Source organism: Coccinella septempunctata, chromosome 7 (assembly GCF_907165205.1).
Source record: "Coccinella septempunctata chromosome 7, icCocSept1.1, whole genome shotgun sequence".
In the NCBI taxonomy this organism is placed as follows: domain Eukaryota; kingdom Metazoa; phylum Arthropoda; class Insecta; order Coleoptera; family Coccinellidae; genus Coccinella; species Coccinella septempunctata.
The window spans coordinates 14236727-14254029 of record NC_058195.1 but is presented as its reverse complement, the minus strand read 5'-3'; the positions used below and the strand labels follow the sequence as shown (position 1 = coordinate 14254029).

Genomic DNA, 17303 nt, shown 5'->3' with positions numbered 1-17303 from the left:
TAGTATAACACTACCTTCACGAATTGCAGCTTGTCACACGTTACAGATTTACAATTCATTTGAATAATGAATTGCTATATTTGAAGATGCCTTATCCACAGCGAGTACTACCAGTCGTCAAATGGCCCTGCTTATTTTCGAATATTGCCCGATATCCCGTTTTACCGAACTATCCTGTTTTGTCCAACTCTCCCCTATATAATATTATAATATATTTTTAGTTCACTTATGGGATTTTATTTTCATCAAGGATCGGCCACATCCATTCAATATTCCAAAGAAAAGTGTATATTCTCCACTCCATCAACTTAACCTTGAAATTACCTGGAAATCAAACTTCAAGGTCACATTAAATGTCTGCATTCGATGTCTAAGAAACATTGAAAATTTAGTGCCTAAACTATTGTTTCCCCCATGCGGTTGAAACATATTTGAATGTTTTATCAAACTTCGGAGATATACATATGTCAAATTGAAAGCTATTTTTTTAAACCCAAGATATCGTCTTGAAAAACTGTGCTTCAACTGTTGAGCGTGCTTGATAAAGGTGTTATTCGACTGAAGTTAAAAAAATCTAGGATATTTTAACTGCAAGGTCAGTAATATATTTTTCTTTGAATATTTCCAAGATAAGTATCAAGGATACACATTTATCGAATATAGAATGAAAAAGATTGACAAAACCAAAAATTCTTATCGTTGTTTTCCATAGAAACTGGTGTTAAATCAGTTGACAATAAGATTGTGACAATCTTATTTCTGTTTGGGATGCACATAAGCGTCGTTTTCCACCAGCTCTGGTGATCCAGACCAGTAGTGTCTGCCGAATTTCTTCATGTTGCAAAACAATCTCAATGATAAGAAGTAAACTATCTCAACGATGGAGAGAAATGAAAATCCCACGAACAGTCCAAGAAGACCTCCGCAATTGGCGAGAAAATCTGTCTGTCCATACAGTTCGTTTCTTTCCGAGGTGATGAACTGCTGATCTTTGAAGAATATGTTCAAACGAGTCATCTGCACCCTACGATGGATGGAGTAGTATTAGAATTGTTTATTCGGAATTCAAACAAGCCGATTCCATCATCTCTCCATACCTATGATGAAGGTACTCACCCAGGAAATTCACTGAAGTTTGTTTTGAAAGACTGAAAAACTTTCTGCCAATTGAAATCAGCCTGGGAAGTTTCAGCGTTGTAAGTCAACGTTGTACATCCTGGAAGGCAATCACAATCCATAACGCTAAGGTCAACTTCTTCGGGTTCTAGGTTTTGTGATTGGATTCCTTGGTTTACTCGTCTACTCATTAGTTCATCTAGAAAGTTGAGAAAATATCGTGCTTTAATTAGAGTACATACAAGATACAAATATTTTAAAAGTTGAGTCTTGAGGTCAAAAGAAACACTTTCTTCCTTTACCATTTCCTTTATCTTTTTGGGAATTTCTCAAAGGTCAAATTTCTCCACGCGTATCTCCCACAAAAATGCTAGGTGCAGTGGTGGTTCCAAAAGTCATTTCGGGCAGGAGCATGTTTTCATAATTGAGGAAATTCTGTGTGTTTGTTGAAATAAAATACATAGGTATATCTTTATAATTGTGATATAGGCTATACAGTATGTTCGAAAAAAAAAACACATCCACTGCAACCACCCTTTGTTTAATCATAAATGTTTAGCACCTACAAGAGTAAGACAGGTGATTTGATGGAGGCCTGTTTAACCTGAAGTGCCTCAGAGCAAAAACCCGTACCAAGTTTATCACGGAACTTCAATATGCAGACGACTGCGCACTTATCGCTAGCAGCTCAGAGGATCTACAGATAATGTTGGACACTTATAAACATAAATACGAAGCTTTAGGCCTTAGACTCAATATTGACGAAACCAAAATCCTGGTAAGTCCGCCAGAAAGTCTTCAAACAGATATCAGCCTGGAGGATGAAACTTCAGATCAGGTCGAGCAGTTCAAATACTTGGGAATCTTCATAAATACTAGTGCTTACATAGACACGGAAATACAATACCGTATCAATTCGGCATCACGGGCATTCTGGAAGCTTAAGGACAGAGTGTTTTAAAATCACGACCTCAATCTGAAGACCAAGACAGCTGTTTACAAAGAAGTGGTCCTCCCAGCGCTTCTTTACGGAAGCGAAAGCTGGACGCCCTACTGGCGACATATTAAACAGCTTGAACAAAGGCAACAACGTCATCTAAGACAAATAATGTCAGATGGTTCCACAAAGTTTCAAATGCGGAAGTTTTGCAGCGCGCGAGTTGTATAACAATTGAGACTCAAGTAACGAGGGCCCGACTTAATTGGAGCTGCCACATTCTGAGGATGCAAGGCACAAGACTTCCCAAAATAGCTCTGTATGGCGAATTCGCAGAGGGAGCTCGGAAACTAGGAGGCCAGTATAGGCGGTTTAAGGATATACTGCATCAATCCCTAAAATCAGTTAATGCCAATCATAACTGGAAACAACTTGCGTTAGACAGGTCTCAGTAGAGGTCTTTGGTACACAGTTATAGAGTCATTCGGGGTAACTGAGAGCAGTGCATATATCTCGAGTATGCAATGTATGAAAAAGGGGTTCATTTGGGTGAAGCAAGGGCGCATAATCCCCAGATTAGTTTTTCCTAGGAGTGCGCCGTACGACGTTTCGTTAACATTTTATTTGCAATCAATCCAATTCACTAGTTTTCTTGTTAATTTTCAGCATTTCTGCAAATTCTGCCAGGTCCAAGTTCCGAGTCCGACAGTGTTAAACAATATTTTTTTCGATCATGGGCATATTAATCTAAATATATAATAAAAAATTTCAGGTTCTCTTAGCTGCTCAACTCTATAAGAACTTCAATTCAAATTTTGGCTTACTGGGGAAAGTGTGCGCGGGTAAGTGTGCGCATAGATTCATTATATCTGCATTGGTTCAGTGAGGAATAAATTATGACATTGTTGATTTTCTTGGTTAAGACTCGATCAATATTGTCCTATTTGTTCAGAAAAATATGGAGAGCCACCAACAGGGAAATGTATCAAGTGTTGTGTTCACCAGGAATTGTGGCACGAACAATAATGCAGTGCTTATAAAAAGGCGCTTCTGTATTGACAATAAACAGCATTTATTTAATATTGTAACATTTTGATGACATTATTTTGTAATTTGTTTTGATTGTGTGGTTCACTAAGCACTGCGTTCACTTACCCCGTGAGGGTGCGCACATTTACCCGCAATACAGGGCATGTGAACGCACTCCGACTTTCACCATTAAATTTCTTTTTGCGGAAAGAAAACGTTTTTGTTTGTTGGCTTTTTGATGTTTTTTTATAGATTAGAAAATTCTCTATCTTATGAATATGTTTCAATTTTCCTAGCTTCAACATTTGAAACAGGGTATGGCTTGAAAGGAAAAGTGCGCTAATGGAAACTCGATAAGAATACAGCGGCAGCCAGATCTGGTTGGTGACTATCCATGACCGGAATGTGGAAGTATCTGTATAGTAGATCGTGGCTGGGTCGCTTCAGTCACAGGAGGGCACACAGTCGCAAGTAGCCCTAGGAATTTAGGGTTTGATAGCACCGATTTTTTTTAAATCTTTTTGTAGCTTTATTCTCGATAACGAGATACAGCAATGAAAAAAAAAGAGACAGGTGTTTAACTTTTGCATGAAACATAATATTTTCAATCCGCCGCCGCTACTCTTTTATGGATAACTACTTAAAAAATAACTTCATGAAATTTGGTACAAAAAACAAGATTGATGATAATGCTAGAACATTATCATCAAACTTTATATTGGTAACCCTGTATCAAGATTCCATATTGAAAGTCGTAATCCAAAATCTTGATCCTAATCACTATCTTCAATAAAAAAATTAACACGATTTATGTACTCACTTCTTGCATCTATCATGCATGCTATGCTACCAGATCCACAGATATCCATATTTTCCTGATCTGAAACCATAATCCTTAAATTCTCCATTTTAAACTATAAACCTAAAACTTACGAGGCATGTGGTAGCCAACGCATCCACATCTCTTGTACGTATAGTTCGACATACATTCAACGTTACAACTTTCCTGCGTGTAGGATTTGTAGTAGAGCAGTTGGCGTTCCTCAGGGAAATAACATTGTCTCCTGTGTGGATCGTAGTCTTTCAGTCCTTCAGATGTGGTCATCATGTCCGGTTTGATAGAGACTACTATCTCCTGATTCAGAGGCGCCCTAAAATATTGGGTACCCACTTGCGGTATGGCTGCTGGATGATGAAGAAGAATCTGGAAGAGAAATCTCCGTCAGATTTTGGCATTCAACCTTCCCCTTTTTACTGACCTTGAAACCTTGTACCGGTCCACGACATACGTAGTCCAGGTCTTGTTGATAAAGTCTGAGCAAGAGGAAAAAACCAGCTTTGGCTCCTGCCGATATTGCTCGTCTTGGAAACGTATCTTTTGGTGAGTTTGGGGGATAACCTTTTTCCAATGTCCAGCCCTCCGAGCTCTTTCCATGTTTCATATAATCGCCGTGCAGAAAACTACGAAAACATTTTCTTGTTGATGAGATATGATCATATGGCATGGTAACATGGGGCGACTTGAATTGTCCAAATTAAACAATTCTATATTTGATTAGTTTCATTTTCTTCATGAAGCTTATTTAAATTCAGAAATGAAAACAATGAATATGAGTAATTATTGCTGTCTACAGTCACAGCTTCTCATGGTTCAACATAGATAGATAAACGATATCAACGATATCAATATCAACATCAATAAGCCAACAAGTGTTACGATCTGAATTGAACATGGTTTCGGTCTCATTTAACCTCGTCAGAGCAACACAGCTCCTTCGCCGATAGAAAAACGCTTGGAATTGATAGACCCTAGTTAAATACTGGTAGTCGCTTCTGAGTATCATCGAGTAATACTTGAGCTCCATCCAGTGTGAAACAAGATCCGGTTCAATCCCCCCCAGATCAAAACCCAGACGAAGACAATAGCTTATGTCCCATATTTCCTCTAATTCAAAACACTGGCCTGCTTATTGCAGGAAACATGCGTGTAAGAATTGAGAAGGTGGGAACACGTTCAGTTCATCAACGATTTTTATATCTTGTCAATTTGTTTTGCTTGGAAATGGTTATGGAATTCACAATACTTACACTGCGTTCGTCAATAATTCTTCCCTATCCAACATGTTGAATGTATAACAAATCCCATCTTCTGTAAGAGTTGGCACGAAGAAATTTTCGCAAGTTTCATTCATTAGAGTCCATTTACAAGACCATAACATCTCTTGGAATGACGGCGCAGCCTAAAAATTAAAAAAAAAATGTAGTAATCTTTTATTTCAGGGAGCAATTCCTGAATTTCCTTGAGGCATTTGAAGTATCTTCTTCCCTTCGTATTTTCAGGGGAAGTCTGTTAATTGTTGTTTCAACTAGTATTTCTGTAGTACCAAGAAAATAGGAAGTTTTTTTAACTTGAGACATTTCAATTGAAAACACAAAGAAAAAGGCAGCCTTTTTCCACTCATGTCTCTTGGTTTCCCAGGTGATCAGCATTATGCGCCATGAAGAGTTGATTAAAAAAGCTAGAGGAGCAAATGATTACAGCTTTCAAGACCCCATACTATTTTTCATTACTATTTCATAGGTATCGGACCAGTTTAAGGTTATAGCAAGAGGATGGAAATTGCATATGCGTTTCGATAGAAAACTTTTGTTTAAGTAGTGGTCTTTTCCAAGTCAAGATATGATAACTGGGACAAGTAGGTGCTAACTTTCATGCCTCCTTCCCAAGTTCATCATCTTTATAATTGCCTTCAATACCACAACGCCCCAGCACATATAAGAGAGTGTGGTTCTAGCTTCTGGTCATATCAACTCTTTATGTAATAAGGGCAATCCTAGTTCACTAGGGAACCCTGGTAGTGAGGTTTTAGGGTTCTCAACCTATCCTGACTGTGCGTTCTAATTCAGAGCATATAATATACAGAAATCAGAAAATGTTTGGCATAAAGGCATGGAGATGCTTCTGAGCTCTCTATTTGATGTGTTAATTATGGCTGATTTGGAGTAGGCATCCACGAAACCTATGGAAATGTTTTTTGATATTATTTCAAAGCAATGTGATCACTGTACATACAGTCTTCAGCTATTTCCTCCTTAGAAAGTAATATAATTCACTAAATTCTCCATTTGCCTGTTATCTATTCCCTTGATTGAATCGTAACAGATACAGGTTACATAAGCTAGATGGCAAGTTTCGGAGTTACGCTTTGAACAACACTAATATGATTGCCTATCACATCCTTCAAAAATGTTGCTAGAACAACATTAAATTCCCTACTTTTTTGATGTAGGTACCTACTTGTGAAGTAGTTGTAGATCATTTTGTTTAGGCTAGGCAGTCAATCAGTTGTACTGAACTCAGTACATGAAAACAGTATTCCAGCCCCCTTTTGAGCGTTATAGAGAATGGGAATCAGAACCGATGTTGAATATTTTGCGCTCTTGAACAATTTACTTGAAGTGGACTTAACATTGTTGGTCACATGTTACCCAAAACTCAACGCCAAGTAGACAGTCGCGCCTAGTAGAAGCATTAAGTCTTTCTATTCGAGCTCCTGGTAGTGTGTTGCACTACAAAACGCTTTTAATTGTAATCTTTGGAAGTTGAATTTCACCATGTTCAGTTCTCCCAAATTATTTGTCCTATGGTGATTTATTGAAAGTCCAGAGTGTTGTATGGAATTGCTTATTCATTATTACAATCTAAGGAGACTTCATTTGATTAATGACAACTTTCTTTTTGTAAGATACTGAGTGATTCAACATGTCCCCAATATTCAATTGCTACTATAAACGTCAAATAGTGGGTGATATTCAAAATTTCTCACCTCTCTCAAAAATTCTATGGATGTGAAGCTTGTTGTCTGGTTTCCCTGCTGATCCAGGAAATCGTCGCACACCAGCGACACCGTGTGAAACCTCTCCAAGCTAGAAAATCCCAATTAATTTCGAAGATACTCGTCCGAAGATCAACTTACTCCTCGGCCGTGATATTCTGATCAAGGAAGTCCCAATACGCTTTCGTGTAATTGAAATATCGCTGGCGGGATTTGGTTTCTGGACAAACTGTGACTGCTGGAAACGGTATTCTCCAAACAGGCGTTGGACTCCTAGCGAAACTCACTAAAACTGGGGATAGCTCCCATTTCTGCCATGTTTGATAGATGAGGGACACACAGAAGTACAGGGACACGGCGAAGAAAGATACCCAATATACTCTGGAATTAAAGGGAAATTTTGAGTGAGTAGAAATTGCTTCAGACAAGAAAATGTGGAAGAGAATCTTTGAAGAGGTGGGTAACGGAGAAAGGTGAAAGTTTATTTAAATTGTCTCTTCGCTGTGCGATTATACAGCTCGCCCTTTAGTTCGAGTGTTCCAAGGAGGCTATGTCTGACAAATTTCTCGTCCAAAACCTTTTTTTGGTGACTAACAATGGCGAGGCGTTCTGCACCCAATCTTTAGAGAATCTGGACTCGTCAGTTTCTGCTAGACCTATTATTGTTATTGGGTAGTTCCTTTGAGGCGTCGATGTCCAGTAAAGAAGCCAGCGATGAGTTGTAGTGTATTTCTACTTAGATCCTCGTAGTATGGGTTTGAAAGAATTTTTTGGAATAATCTAGCCTTTGAATAATCACCCAAAATATTTCTGTTTCGGTTTCTTCCTCTTTTTGGAACTATTTTTTGTAGATTCATTTTTTTTATACCACAGAGAATTTCAAGGCCAAGAAAAGGCAATCCTACTCTGTTTCTTGTAAGTGTTGTGGCTTCCTTGTTCCGTTTGAGAGCAGACAAACCGAGAACCTGAACTCAGAGTGAAAAGAGCTTGATATTCTGGACTAGTTTTATGACTAGTCATGTAAATGTTTTAGTGACGTTAAGGGGAATTATTACCTCAAGAATCTCCATTCAAAAACGGCATTCACAAGTTCCTAATTTACGCTTTCAATTTCTTACGTGAAGCCATGATTTTTTTTTAAATTGAAGTTAAAGGACGTCTTGATGTCACCCAGTCTCTTTTTTTCAATTTAGTTTTTTTTATGAGAAAAAAACTTGACCTTTAGTGTCAATAAAACTTGTTTTCACAATCATTTTTCGACGGTTTTTCGACATATTTCGATACAAATATGGATGGGGTGACATCGGCGATTCAATTGTTTATATATTGCAAAGATTATCATAGCGATATATGCCAAAATTACGCTGAAATTCAGGAATAACTGAAAATTATTCAATATTCCTAATATAAACCTCTCACGTGGTAATTTCTACTTTTCAACTGACTCAGTACGTAATTCAGGCTATTGCTTAAAACACATTTTCGTAAAGTAACCAATGTCGATCGTCTTGATCTCGAATCAAGACCGTTTTAGTGGTCAGTTCAAAAAAGAGAAAATGAATATCTTACGTCAGAAACCACTAATTTATATGGGGTTTTCATTAAAATTCAATTCAATCAGTTCGTCATCTCGAAATTCAAAAATTTTTTTATTCGTCAAACGGAAAAAAAATTTTTTCATTGAAGAACAAATGCTCATTCATGTTATTAACTTTCCGAGGTGATATGATCTCTTCATTGAATTTCAACATAAAAAAATTTCTCGAAAAGTCTCGCCATTGGCGACAATTCGTATCCTGGTGAAATTGGAAAAAGCCGTTCGTTAATTGCTATCATCTTTTCGACGGAAGTAGAAACTATTGTAATATTCGTACCTTTTACTTATCGTTCTGGCAACACCCCACATTTTGGTAGTCTTTTCCCCTTAACGCCTTATACAGCTGGCGAGAAAGTCCCGTGGTATAGACTCTTCTTACATAAACTTTGAACATTGAATTTTATTGACTTTTCTTCGGCTTGTCATAGCTTTTATAGCAACTTGTCCACCAAAATGGAATAGAAGAACTAATTCAGAATGACAACAAGTAGTTTAAAGTCTAGCTCTGCCTCATGGACTAAGTTCTCTGTAACTTCGGAGCAAATGGCTCAAGAAATGAATCGCTTACTTTTCTAAGATCGTTCTGCCTCCTTCTCCCATATACTTAAAGCCATGGATACCGGTGTTATTCGAAAATTCTGCGAAATATTCACTGACATTCTTCCGGAAACCAGGGTATTTCCTATGTGGTTTGAAAATTTCATTTTCTTTAGTTTCTTTGGACATTTCAAGCTGGTTTCTACCTGAAATAATAACGACATACTCATGACATCTAAGTATAGTTATGTTTATTAATTAAATCATTGAATAGGCAAACTAAAATTGATAATGTTATGTTATTCAACTATAGCTATTCAGAGTTTATAATTTTTTGAACCAGATATAGGAAGATATAGGACATAATGAAAATTATACCTAAAATTTCTATAGTGAGCCTCTTTTTACCCAACTTACAATAAAAAAAACAACAATTGTCAAGAAAAAATACCACCACGAACAAAAAGAAACTTAAATAGAAATCAACTGAACTATATATTTTCAAAAAATTTCTAAATAATAATGAATAAGGTAGGACAATTATTCATTCAATATAAATGAACAACACAACACATATAATTATGAATAGCAATAAAATGATTTCTAGCATTGAGACATAAGTGAAAGGAGGTTAATAATTTTCAAACACTTAATCAAAAACTAATACAGTATTCTAATTTTTTTAACATTTTTTTACAACTAGGTACATAACTACATAAGTTCACTTTCACTTACCACTTCATCGGATCATGATGCTCTTACATCAACCAAATGATACAGAAGAAAACTTTACCTTCGATATTCAGTTCTTATATATATTTTATATACATATGAAATGAATATATATGTATATAGCTTTAAATAGATCACGCATGTACAAACACTAATTAATTAGATCGTAATTATTTTTTGTTGATCGCCAACAGAATTGTCAGAATGTATAAATTAGTTATAAACCCCACCTAGTCCTCCAGGGGTTCGAATTATTGTTTACTACGCGAATATTGCCACCCTTTTGTCGTAGGCCGAAGTCATAAATTCTTTTTCCAGAATTAAATAGAGATTAATTTGGGATAAAACGTCAGATGGGTAAATATAGAATTAGGTGGATGATGAATATTAATTTAATACACTTGAAATGGGTCACTGGCGCAGGTTGGATACTTTGGAACTGTAGACCTCCCTCAAGCTTTCATCGGATCCCTCTTCACTTTCATTTATTAATTTGTTTCAATTCATTTTTTTATGTATCCTTATGAACGAAGTTGTGAGTATTGGATATTCATTGTATTCTTCATATTTTTACGGATTTTTAGTACAGCCCCCTTCAGCCTATATGCTGGATACGCTACTGAATGAATATATGAAAAGGACATATTTGAATATACTGTTTGTTCAGTTTCTTCCATCAATTTTTCGAGTGTTCTATAGTGAATGGTTGAAAGAATAAAGAACAAGTGGTGAAAAAGCAATATTCGAAATGGTTAAATATCAGCTATTTGAAATTATTAAGGGTGTAGTTTAGTTTGAGGATTCATCAATGCGAAAGTTTCTCAGTTAAAAAGGGTAGTTTCTTTATCATTGTGTGGAACTTTTGAAACTATATTTAAACTTAAACCATACTATTCTTGAAGGCCTCTAAGTTAGGGTAAGGGTTGGTTTATGCTGGCAGGTATCTTATTCTTATCATTAAGTATAGTATATGCTGGTTCGTAACCCTCATATGGAAGTTGAAGAAAGAACAGTATAAACTAGCCTTAAAATCTAAAAATTTCATATTTTTAGACTTGCCAACAACCGTTTAAGGAATTAGGTAATAAGTTGTCGGCATTACAACGTGAACAAGGTTTTACCACACGTTGAAATTTTGAAGAAATCGTAGTTCTCCAGATTTTGATGAAATTGTAGTTGTCCAAATGAAAGAATTGCTATAATTCAAGGTATCCAAACCCGGACGTTGAAAAAAAAAAGTGTAGAATCTTGGAAGAATAATTCTAGTCGTCCAAATTTTGAATATTGGAATATTTGAATATGAAAAGAACTATCGAACACAAGCATGGAAAATTATCACGGAATTATTTTTTTTAATTGCCGCTTTTATTTATTTATTTATTTGAATATATTACATCCAACAGGCACATGCCCAATTACAGGTGTAAGTTACATGAAAAAATTATCAAAAATGATAAATAACGGAATCGCCGTCGGCATAAAAAAAATAAACAGCAAAAAAAATCAATTTCAATTTTCTATTAGGTAATACAATTTTCTTCTAAACTGATTTAAGGACAGAAAAAAAACATCTACTGAAGGGACATTGTTCAGGCTTCTACACATCGACAAAACAGGACTGTGAAAATGGTGCTGTGAACACTAATCCTAAACATTAAATTAGATCTCGATGCAAGTCTAGGCACGTTGAAATCCAGAAGAGAAAGTAACGATGTTGAGTCAATATGATTATTGATTTATTTATATGCAAAAGTAGCATCAGCAATTTCTCTTCTTTTCCTCAAACTGGTAACATTAAACTCCTTTAACAAAGACTGATGGTCCGGATGAACAGGATAGACATTATGCTTCTTAAAATACAAAAACTTCAAAAACTTTCTCTGAATAGACTCCAACGCTGTAATGTGTTTATTGTGTAATGGATTCCACACCACACTGCAGTATTCAAGCTTGCTACGCACTAAGCAGAAATACACTGATTGGATAGCTCTTAGATTTGAGAATTCCCTGCAGTTGCGCAATAGAAAACCCAAAGACTTAAAGGCACCGCAAATGACATTTTCGATATGAGGACTGAAAGACAGCCTGCGGTCGAACAAGACTCCCAAGTCTCTAGTTTCAACAACCCTTTTCAAAGTTTTACCCTCAATGGTATAGTCGAACTCAATAGGTGAAAGCTTTCTGGAGTAACTCATTACTTGACATTTCTCTATATTTAAAGGTAATTTGTTAGATGAACACCATTCAGACAAGCGCCGGATATCGTCTTGCAGGATGACACAATCAGCTATACTGACAATTTCTCTAAAAAATTTAAGATCATCTGCGAAAAGAAGTCTTAACGATACTAAAATATTACAAACGTCGTTGATGAATATGAGGAACAGTAGCGGCCCCAGGTTGGAACCCTGTGGAACTCCAGAACAAGCTATAAAATAATAAGATTTCACTCCCTCATATTCAACATACAACCGCCTGCCTTCCAAATAAGACTTCAAGAGCAACCGAAGGTCGACAGAAATACCGAACCTCGCCAACTTTCTCAAGAGGTGTTTATGGGACACTTTGTCGAACGCTTTGCTGAAATCAGCGTAAACTACATCAATTTGCCTGTGATTATCCAGTGAGCCCGAAATGTACTGAGTGAAGGTGCAAAGATTCGTGACCGCGCTCCTCGACCGCATAAAGCCATGTTGGGACTCTGATAAACTGCTGTGCACATGTGGATAGATCAGATCGAAGAGCACAATCTCAAATAACTTTGAAAACACGGATATAAGTGTGATGGGCCTGTAGTTTCTGACATCTGCAACCTTGCCCGATTTGAATATGGGACAAACACGTGAGGTTTTCCACACTGTAGGAAACAGTTTGGATCTCAATATTATGTTGAATATAAGTGCCAATGGATGACAGAACAAACTAATGTGATATTTGACTACACTAGCGGGAACATTGTCAGGACCAATGCTCAGCCTATTTTTAAGTTTTCCGGCTGCCTTGAGTATCTGTTCGCTCGAAATCTCTTGAACATGCAGATATTTAGAGGGATCCATCAAATGATCTTCCTGATCATCAACACCGACATCCGAACCCTCATCCCCTGAACTCTTATATACACCATTGAAATAATCTGCAAAAGCATCGAGAATTGATTTTGGGGTATCGAACCTTTTATCCCCATCAAACATTACTCCAGGAATACGGGTTTTATTATTTTTAGAATATTTTTAGAATAAAATATGACCAGAAATCGTGCGGATTTGTCACCAAACTATCTTCAGATTTTTTTATGAACTCCGAGTATGCAGAACATATTTCTCTCTTAACAACCCGTCTCATATTTCTAAAACGCTCAAGATAAAATGAGGATCTTCTTTGATTATACATTCGACGGTAATGATATTTTTTTTATATTAATGATAAGATTTTTTGTGTACCAGGATGGATACTTGCGGCTGTTACGAGTTTTGAGTGGACAGCATTCACAGAAAATACCCTGAATTTTCGCATTAAACTGTTCACAAGCTAAGTCACTATTAGAAGTTGTAGTCAAAAAGTCCCAATCCGTTTTTTGAAACAGTTCCTCAAATTTTCGGTCATCGATTTTGCGGAAATTGAAACGTTCAACACAAGAGAAAAATTTCACCTCGGATCGATAGTCGATGCCCAAATTCACAGCAAGACTCGGGTGATGCGAGTCATCCTTGATTAATGGTTCGAAGTCTTGTACTACCTCACATTTCAAATTTTCAGGTGCAAGCACCAGATCCAGCAACCTGCCATTACAGTTTTTTATGAAATTTTTTTGGGCGAAATTACAGAAGTTTACAAATGATTCATATCTGAGTACTAGGTTAGATGACTCGTTAGTTTCGTAAAAGTTTTGCAATTCAGGAATATTGAAATCACCCATAACAACGGTATTGTCGATGTGTTCGAAGCTTTCTAAAAATTCAAATAGTTCATCATATTTTATATAATTGGTTTTAGGAGGAATATACAATAAAAGTAAATGAATTGACATACTTGGCGAAATAACCAACTTAGCACAAATAACATCAACAGATTGCAGAGGAAATTCAACGTCGCATAATTCTGATTTGTAGTAATTACTGTCAATGGCAATTATAACACCGCCCCCACGACATCCGTATGATCTATCTTTACGATATACAACAAAGTTATCTGGAAATATTATAGTTCTGAACTTAATAAGCCGTCTCTTAACCAGGTTTCGGATAATGCAAAAATTTTATAATCACTAGCCAATACATTCTTTAAAAATACATGAATTTTGGTATTTAGTCCTCTGCAGTTCTGATAATATACAGAAAGACTATCACTGAGAGTTACACTCCACTTGCTGGATGATTTGACCGGTTTTTTTTACGTATTACAGGAACACCATTTATATAGCCCAAAAAAATATCTTGCTCTCCATTGTTTTGACGTGCCTTAAGATCATTCCAAACTTGATGATTTGGTGTTAGATAATAATAATAATTTAATAATAATAATTTTTTTTATTCACTATGAAAAAAAAGTTTCTACAGTACAAACAATATATAAAGTAATATGTGAACAAAAAAAAGATGAAACGACAGCACAGAAGCTCCAGCTGGAAGCCATCGCTTGTACGTGTTGTCATATCTTGAAAATTCACCCCTGATGATGAGTGAACAAAGTGAACGCACACTCCACACATTCCACCCCAGAATTTTTTTTTTTTTTATCAATTTTTTATTTATTTATTCATTTTTTTTTTTTTACTATTATCATATTCATATTCAAAGTGTTCTAATATCACAATTTTCCCCTTCTTTTTCTACTCATCTATATCTAAACATTGTTGATGAAATTATGTAGTCTTTCTCTTCCGTAGCACAGTACCCAACTCCTGCATATTCCCTTGAACAAACTGACATTATTTATCCCTAAGATGTAGGCAGGAAGTTGATTGAACAGTTTCGGTGCAAGATAATTACATTGTCGCTGGCCTATAGTCTTCCCACATCTAGGTACACTCAAGGAGCCTAATCTCGTTCTGGTGTTGTGACAGTGTACAATGGGCTCAAAAGCAATTTTGGATTTCTTTATATTCACCAGCATATTCAAACAGAATAGCTGTCTCACATCGAGTATCTCGGCCTCTTCATACAACCTATCGTTAGAGAAGGTAATTGGTTTTTTATAGATAACCCTTAGAATCCATCTCTGAATAACGCTCAATTTTTCCAAGTGAACATCACTCACACCCCCCCAACCGATGATTCCATATGTCAGATGCGACTGGACTAATGCAAAATATATCAATTTGAGGTGTTTTAGATCAAGGTAATCCTTCAAATATTTTATTTTATATAGAACCCCTCTTAACTTATTAACTATATTTTTTACTTGTAGGTCCCACCTCATGTGACGGTCAATGATCACACCCAAATACTTGACCGACTCTGCCTCCAGGATGTAAGAGTCAGTACCGGCCGTTAAAGGACCCATAGAAGGCAATCCACTGGAGTATGAGCAAAAGGGCATATATCTTGTTTTTTCTAGGTTTAGGGTGAGTGTGCTGAAACTCAGCCAATCCTTCAGAATTCTTATGTCGGCTTCAGTTTCTGTTTTCAAGCTTTCCCACGATTCAGACTCACAAAACATTGCAATATCGTCCGCATAGCCGAGAATTTTGCCCTTGATTCCGAGATTCAGCAAGCTGTTAACATACAGAGTGAATAACAAAGGTCCGAGCACAGTCCCCTGTGGAACCCCGTAGGTCACATACACGGGATCACTCATCTCACCATCAACATCAACCCTCTGTTCTCGATCAGTTAAATAGCTCTTTAATAAATCATAAATCTTCCCTCTAAAACCATAACTGTCCAATCTTATTAGTAATTTTTCGTGAGATACTGTATCGAAGGCTTTAGAGAGATCAAAGAAAACACATAATGATGGATTACATCTGTCTAGTGAACTGTAGATGTGAGACGTAAGGTGATAGAGTGCATCTTCCGCTGACTTCCCCTTCATGAATCCAAACTGGCGCTGCGAAATGATCCCATATTTAACACAAAAATCTGTTATTCTCTTTTTCAATATTTTTTCCATTACTTTTGCGATATTAGATACTAAAGATATTGGTCTGTAGTTCTTCATTTCTTGTTTATTTCCACTCTTGAACAGAGGTTTCACAATTCCAATCTTCAGCCTTTTCGGAAAGTATCCCTCATTAAAACAGCAATTTATCAAGTGGGTTAAAGGGATTTTCACCTCATCAGATATCTTCTTCAAAGTTTCTGATCTTATGTTATCATGTCCGGGAGTTTTTTTCAGTCCTAGCTGCATTATTGTCCTATGCACTTCTTCCGTGTCCGTAGGCAAGAGACACATGGAGCTCTGTACATTTTTATCATTCTCTCTATAGTTCTCTGGTATTATAATCTTTTTTGCGTAATTTTGACCTAATGAGCTAAAATATTTATTAAAATTGTCAGAAATTTCCTTCTTATTCTCCAATACTGTACCTTCCATCGATCTGATTTTATCAATTTTTGTTTCAGGCCTGGATCGATTACATATATAGTCTACACAACCCCAGAGAGCCTTGGACTGGTTAACGTTATCTCTTATCAACTTTTGAGCATATGTTTTCTTCGCAATATTCATTAATTTAGTTAATTTGTTCTTATATGCCACATATTCCGACTTCAAAAGTTGATTTTCGGGATCCCTCTGTACGGCTTTATACAATCGTTGTTTTGTATTAATTGATGTGACAAGTGCATTAGTGATCCATTTTTTTCTTTTAGTATTCTGTTTTTTCGTTCTCACATTTTTTGTACTTTCCTCTAAATATTCATTGATTTTATCAATAAAGTAATCGGTTTTATCATCTATATTTTGTGAAAAATAGAATTTTTCCCATTTCTCCATTTTCAGTGCGGTCTTCAGTGCTGAATAATCAATGAACTTTCTAATTCTATCATGCATCCTCGATAAATCTTCCGATTTTTGATTCAATTCTATTGTCAATGCTATAGGATCGTGGTCAGTTATGGAGTACTGGAAAATATACGACTGAATCTTCCTATGCATCTTTGTTCTAACGTAAAAATGATCAACACAAGTTTTGCTCCGCGGTCGAGTGCACTGATTGATATAAGACTCATAACCAAACGCACTCATAATGTTCTTATATTCCTCACAGAAATCCGAATTCGACAATAAATCTATGTTTATATCTCCCGTTATAACGTGCATGCCATCTCCTCTTACGGTTTGTAGGTATTGTTGTAGATCTTCGTTGAACTTTTTCGGACAGGTACTTGGAGATCTGTATACAGCCGAAAGGGTAAATGGCTGTGATCCAATATCCGCTGAGACTTCCAGTAACTTAAGGTCTCCTAGTTTTTTCACTTCATGTGTGAAATGGATATTCTCCTGTATGTAAACTATGACTATGTATCATTCTTGTTTAATACACCTTCATTATATAATGTGGTGAAACCATCAATCT

The 17303-nt window shown here is 36.3% G+C and overlaps 1 protein-coding gene across 2 annotated transcripts; it reads right to left on the bottom strand.

Moving 5' to 3' along the window:
- Nucleotides 1-596: 596 nt before the first annotated feature.
- On the bottom strand, nt 597-14016 carry LOC123317514 (pickpocket protein 28-like). 2 transcript variants are annotated; one of them, XM_044904086.1, is made up of 10 exons: nt 13814-14016; nt 9084-9258; nt 7060-7299; nt 6910-7009; nt 5171-5322; nt 4342-4543; nt 4016-4286; nt 3903-3962; nt 1117-1315; nt 597-1024 (listed from the first exon to the last, which is right to left on the bottom strand). In XM_044904086.1, exons 2-10 carry the CDS (start codon nt 9239-9241, stop codon nt 754-756), a joined length of 1653 nt encoding a protein of 550 aa, XP_044760021.1. In that variant the 5' UTR covers nt 9242-9258; nt 13814-14016; the 3' UTR covers nt 597-753. The 2 variants fall into 2 exon arrangements, with proteins under 2 accessions (XP_044760021.1, XP_044760020.1); XM_044904085.1 differs by lacking the exon at nt 13814-14016 and adding an exon at nt 9788-9932.
- Nucleotides 14017-17303: the final 3287 nt, after the last annotated feature.

Bases quoted from the DNA above. Each gene is read 5' to 3' on its own strand.
- LOC123317514 (XM_044904086.1), bottom strand. From the start codon at position 9,241: ATGTCCAAAGAAACTAAAGAAAATGAAATTTTCAAACCACATAGGAAA. The intron at 7,300-9,083 runs GTAAGCGATTCA...CTTTAATTCCAG, and splicing joins GGCAGAACGATCTTAGAAAA to AGTATATTGGGTATCTTTCT. The intron at 1,316-3,902 runs GTGAGTACATAA...TCAACTTTCTAG, and splicing joins ATGCATGATAGATGCAAGAA to ATGAACTAATGAGTAGACGA.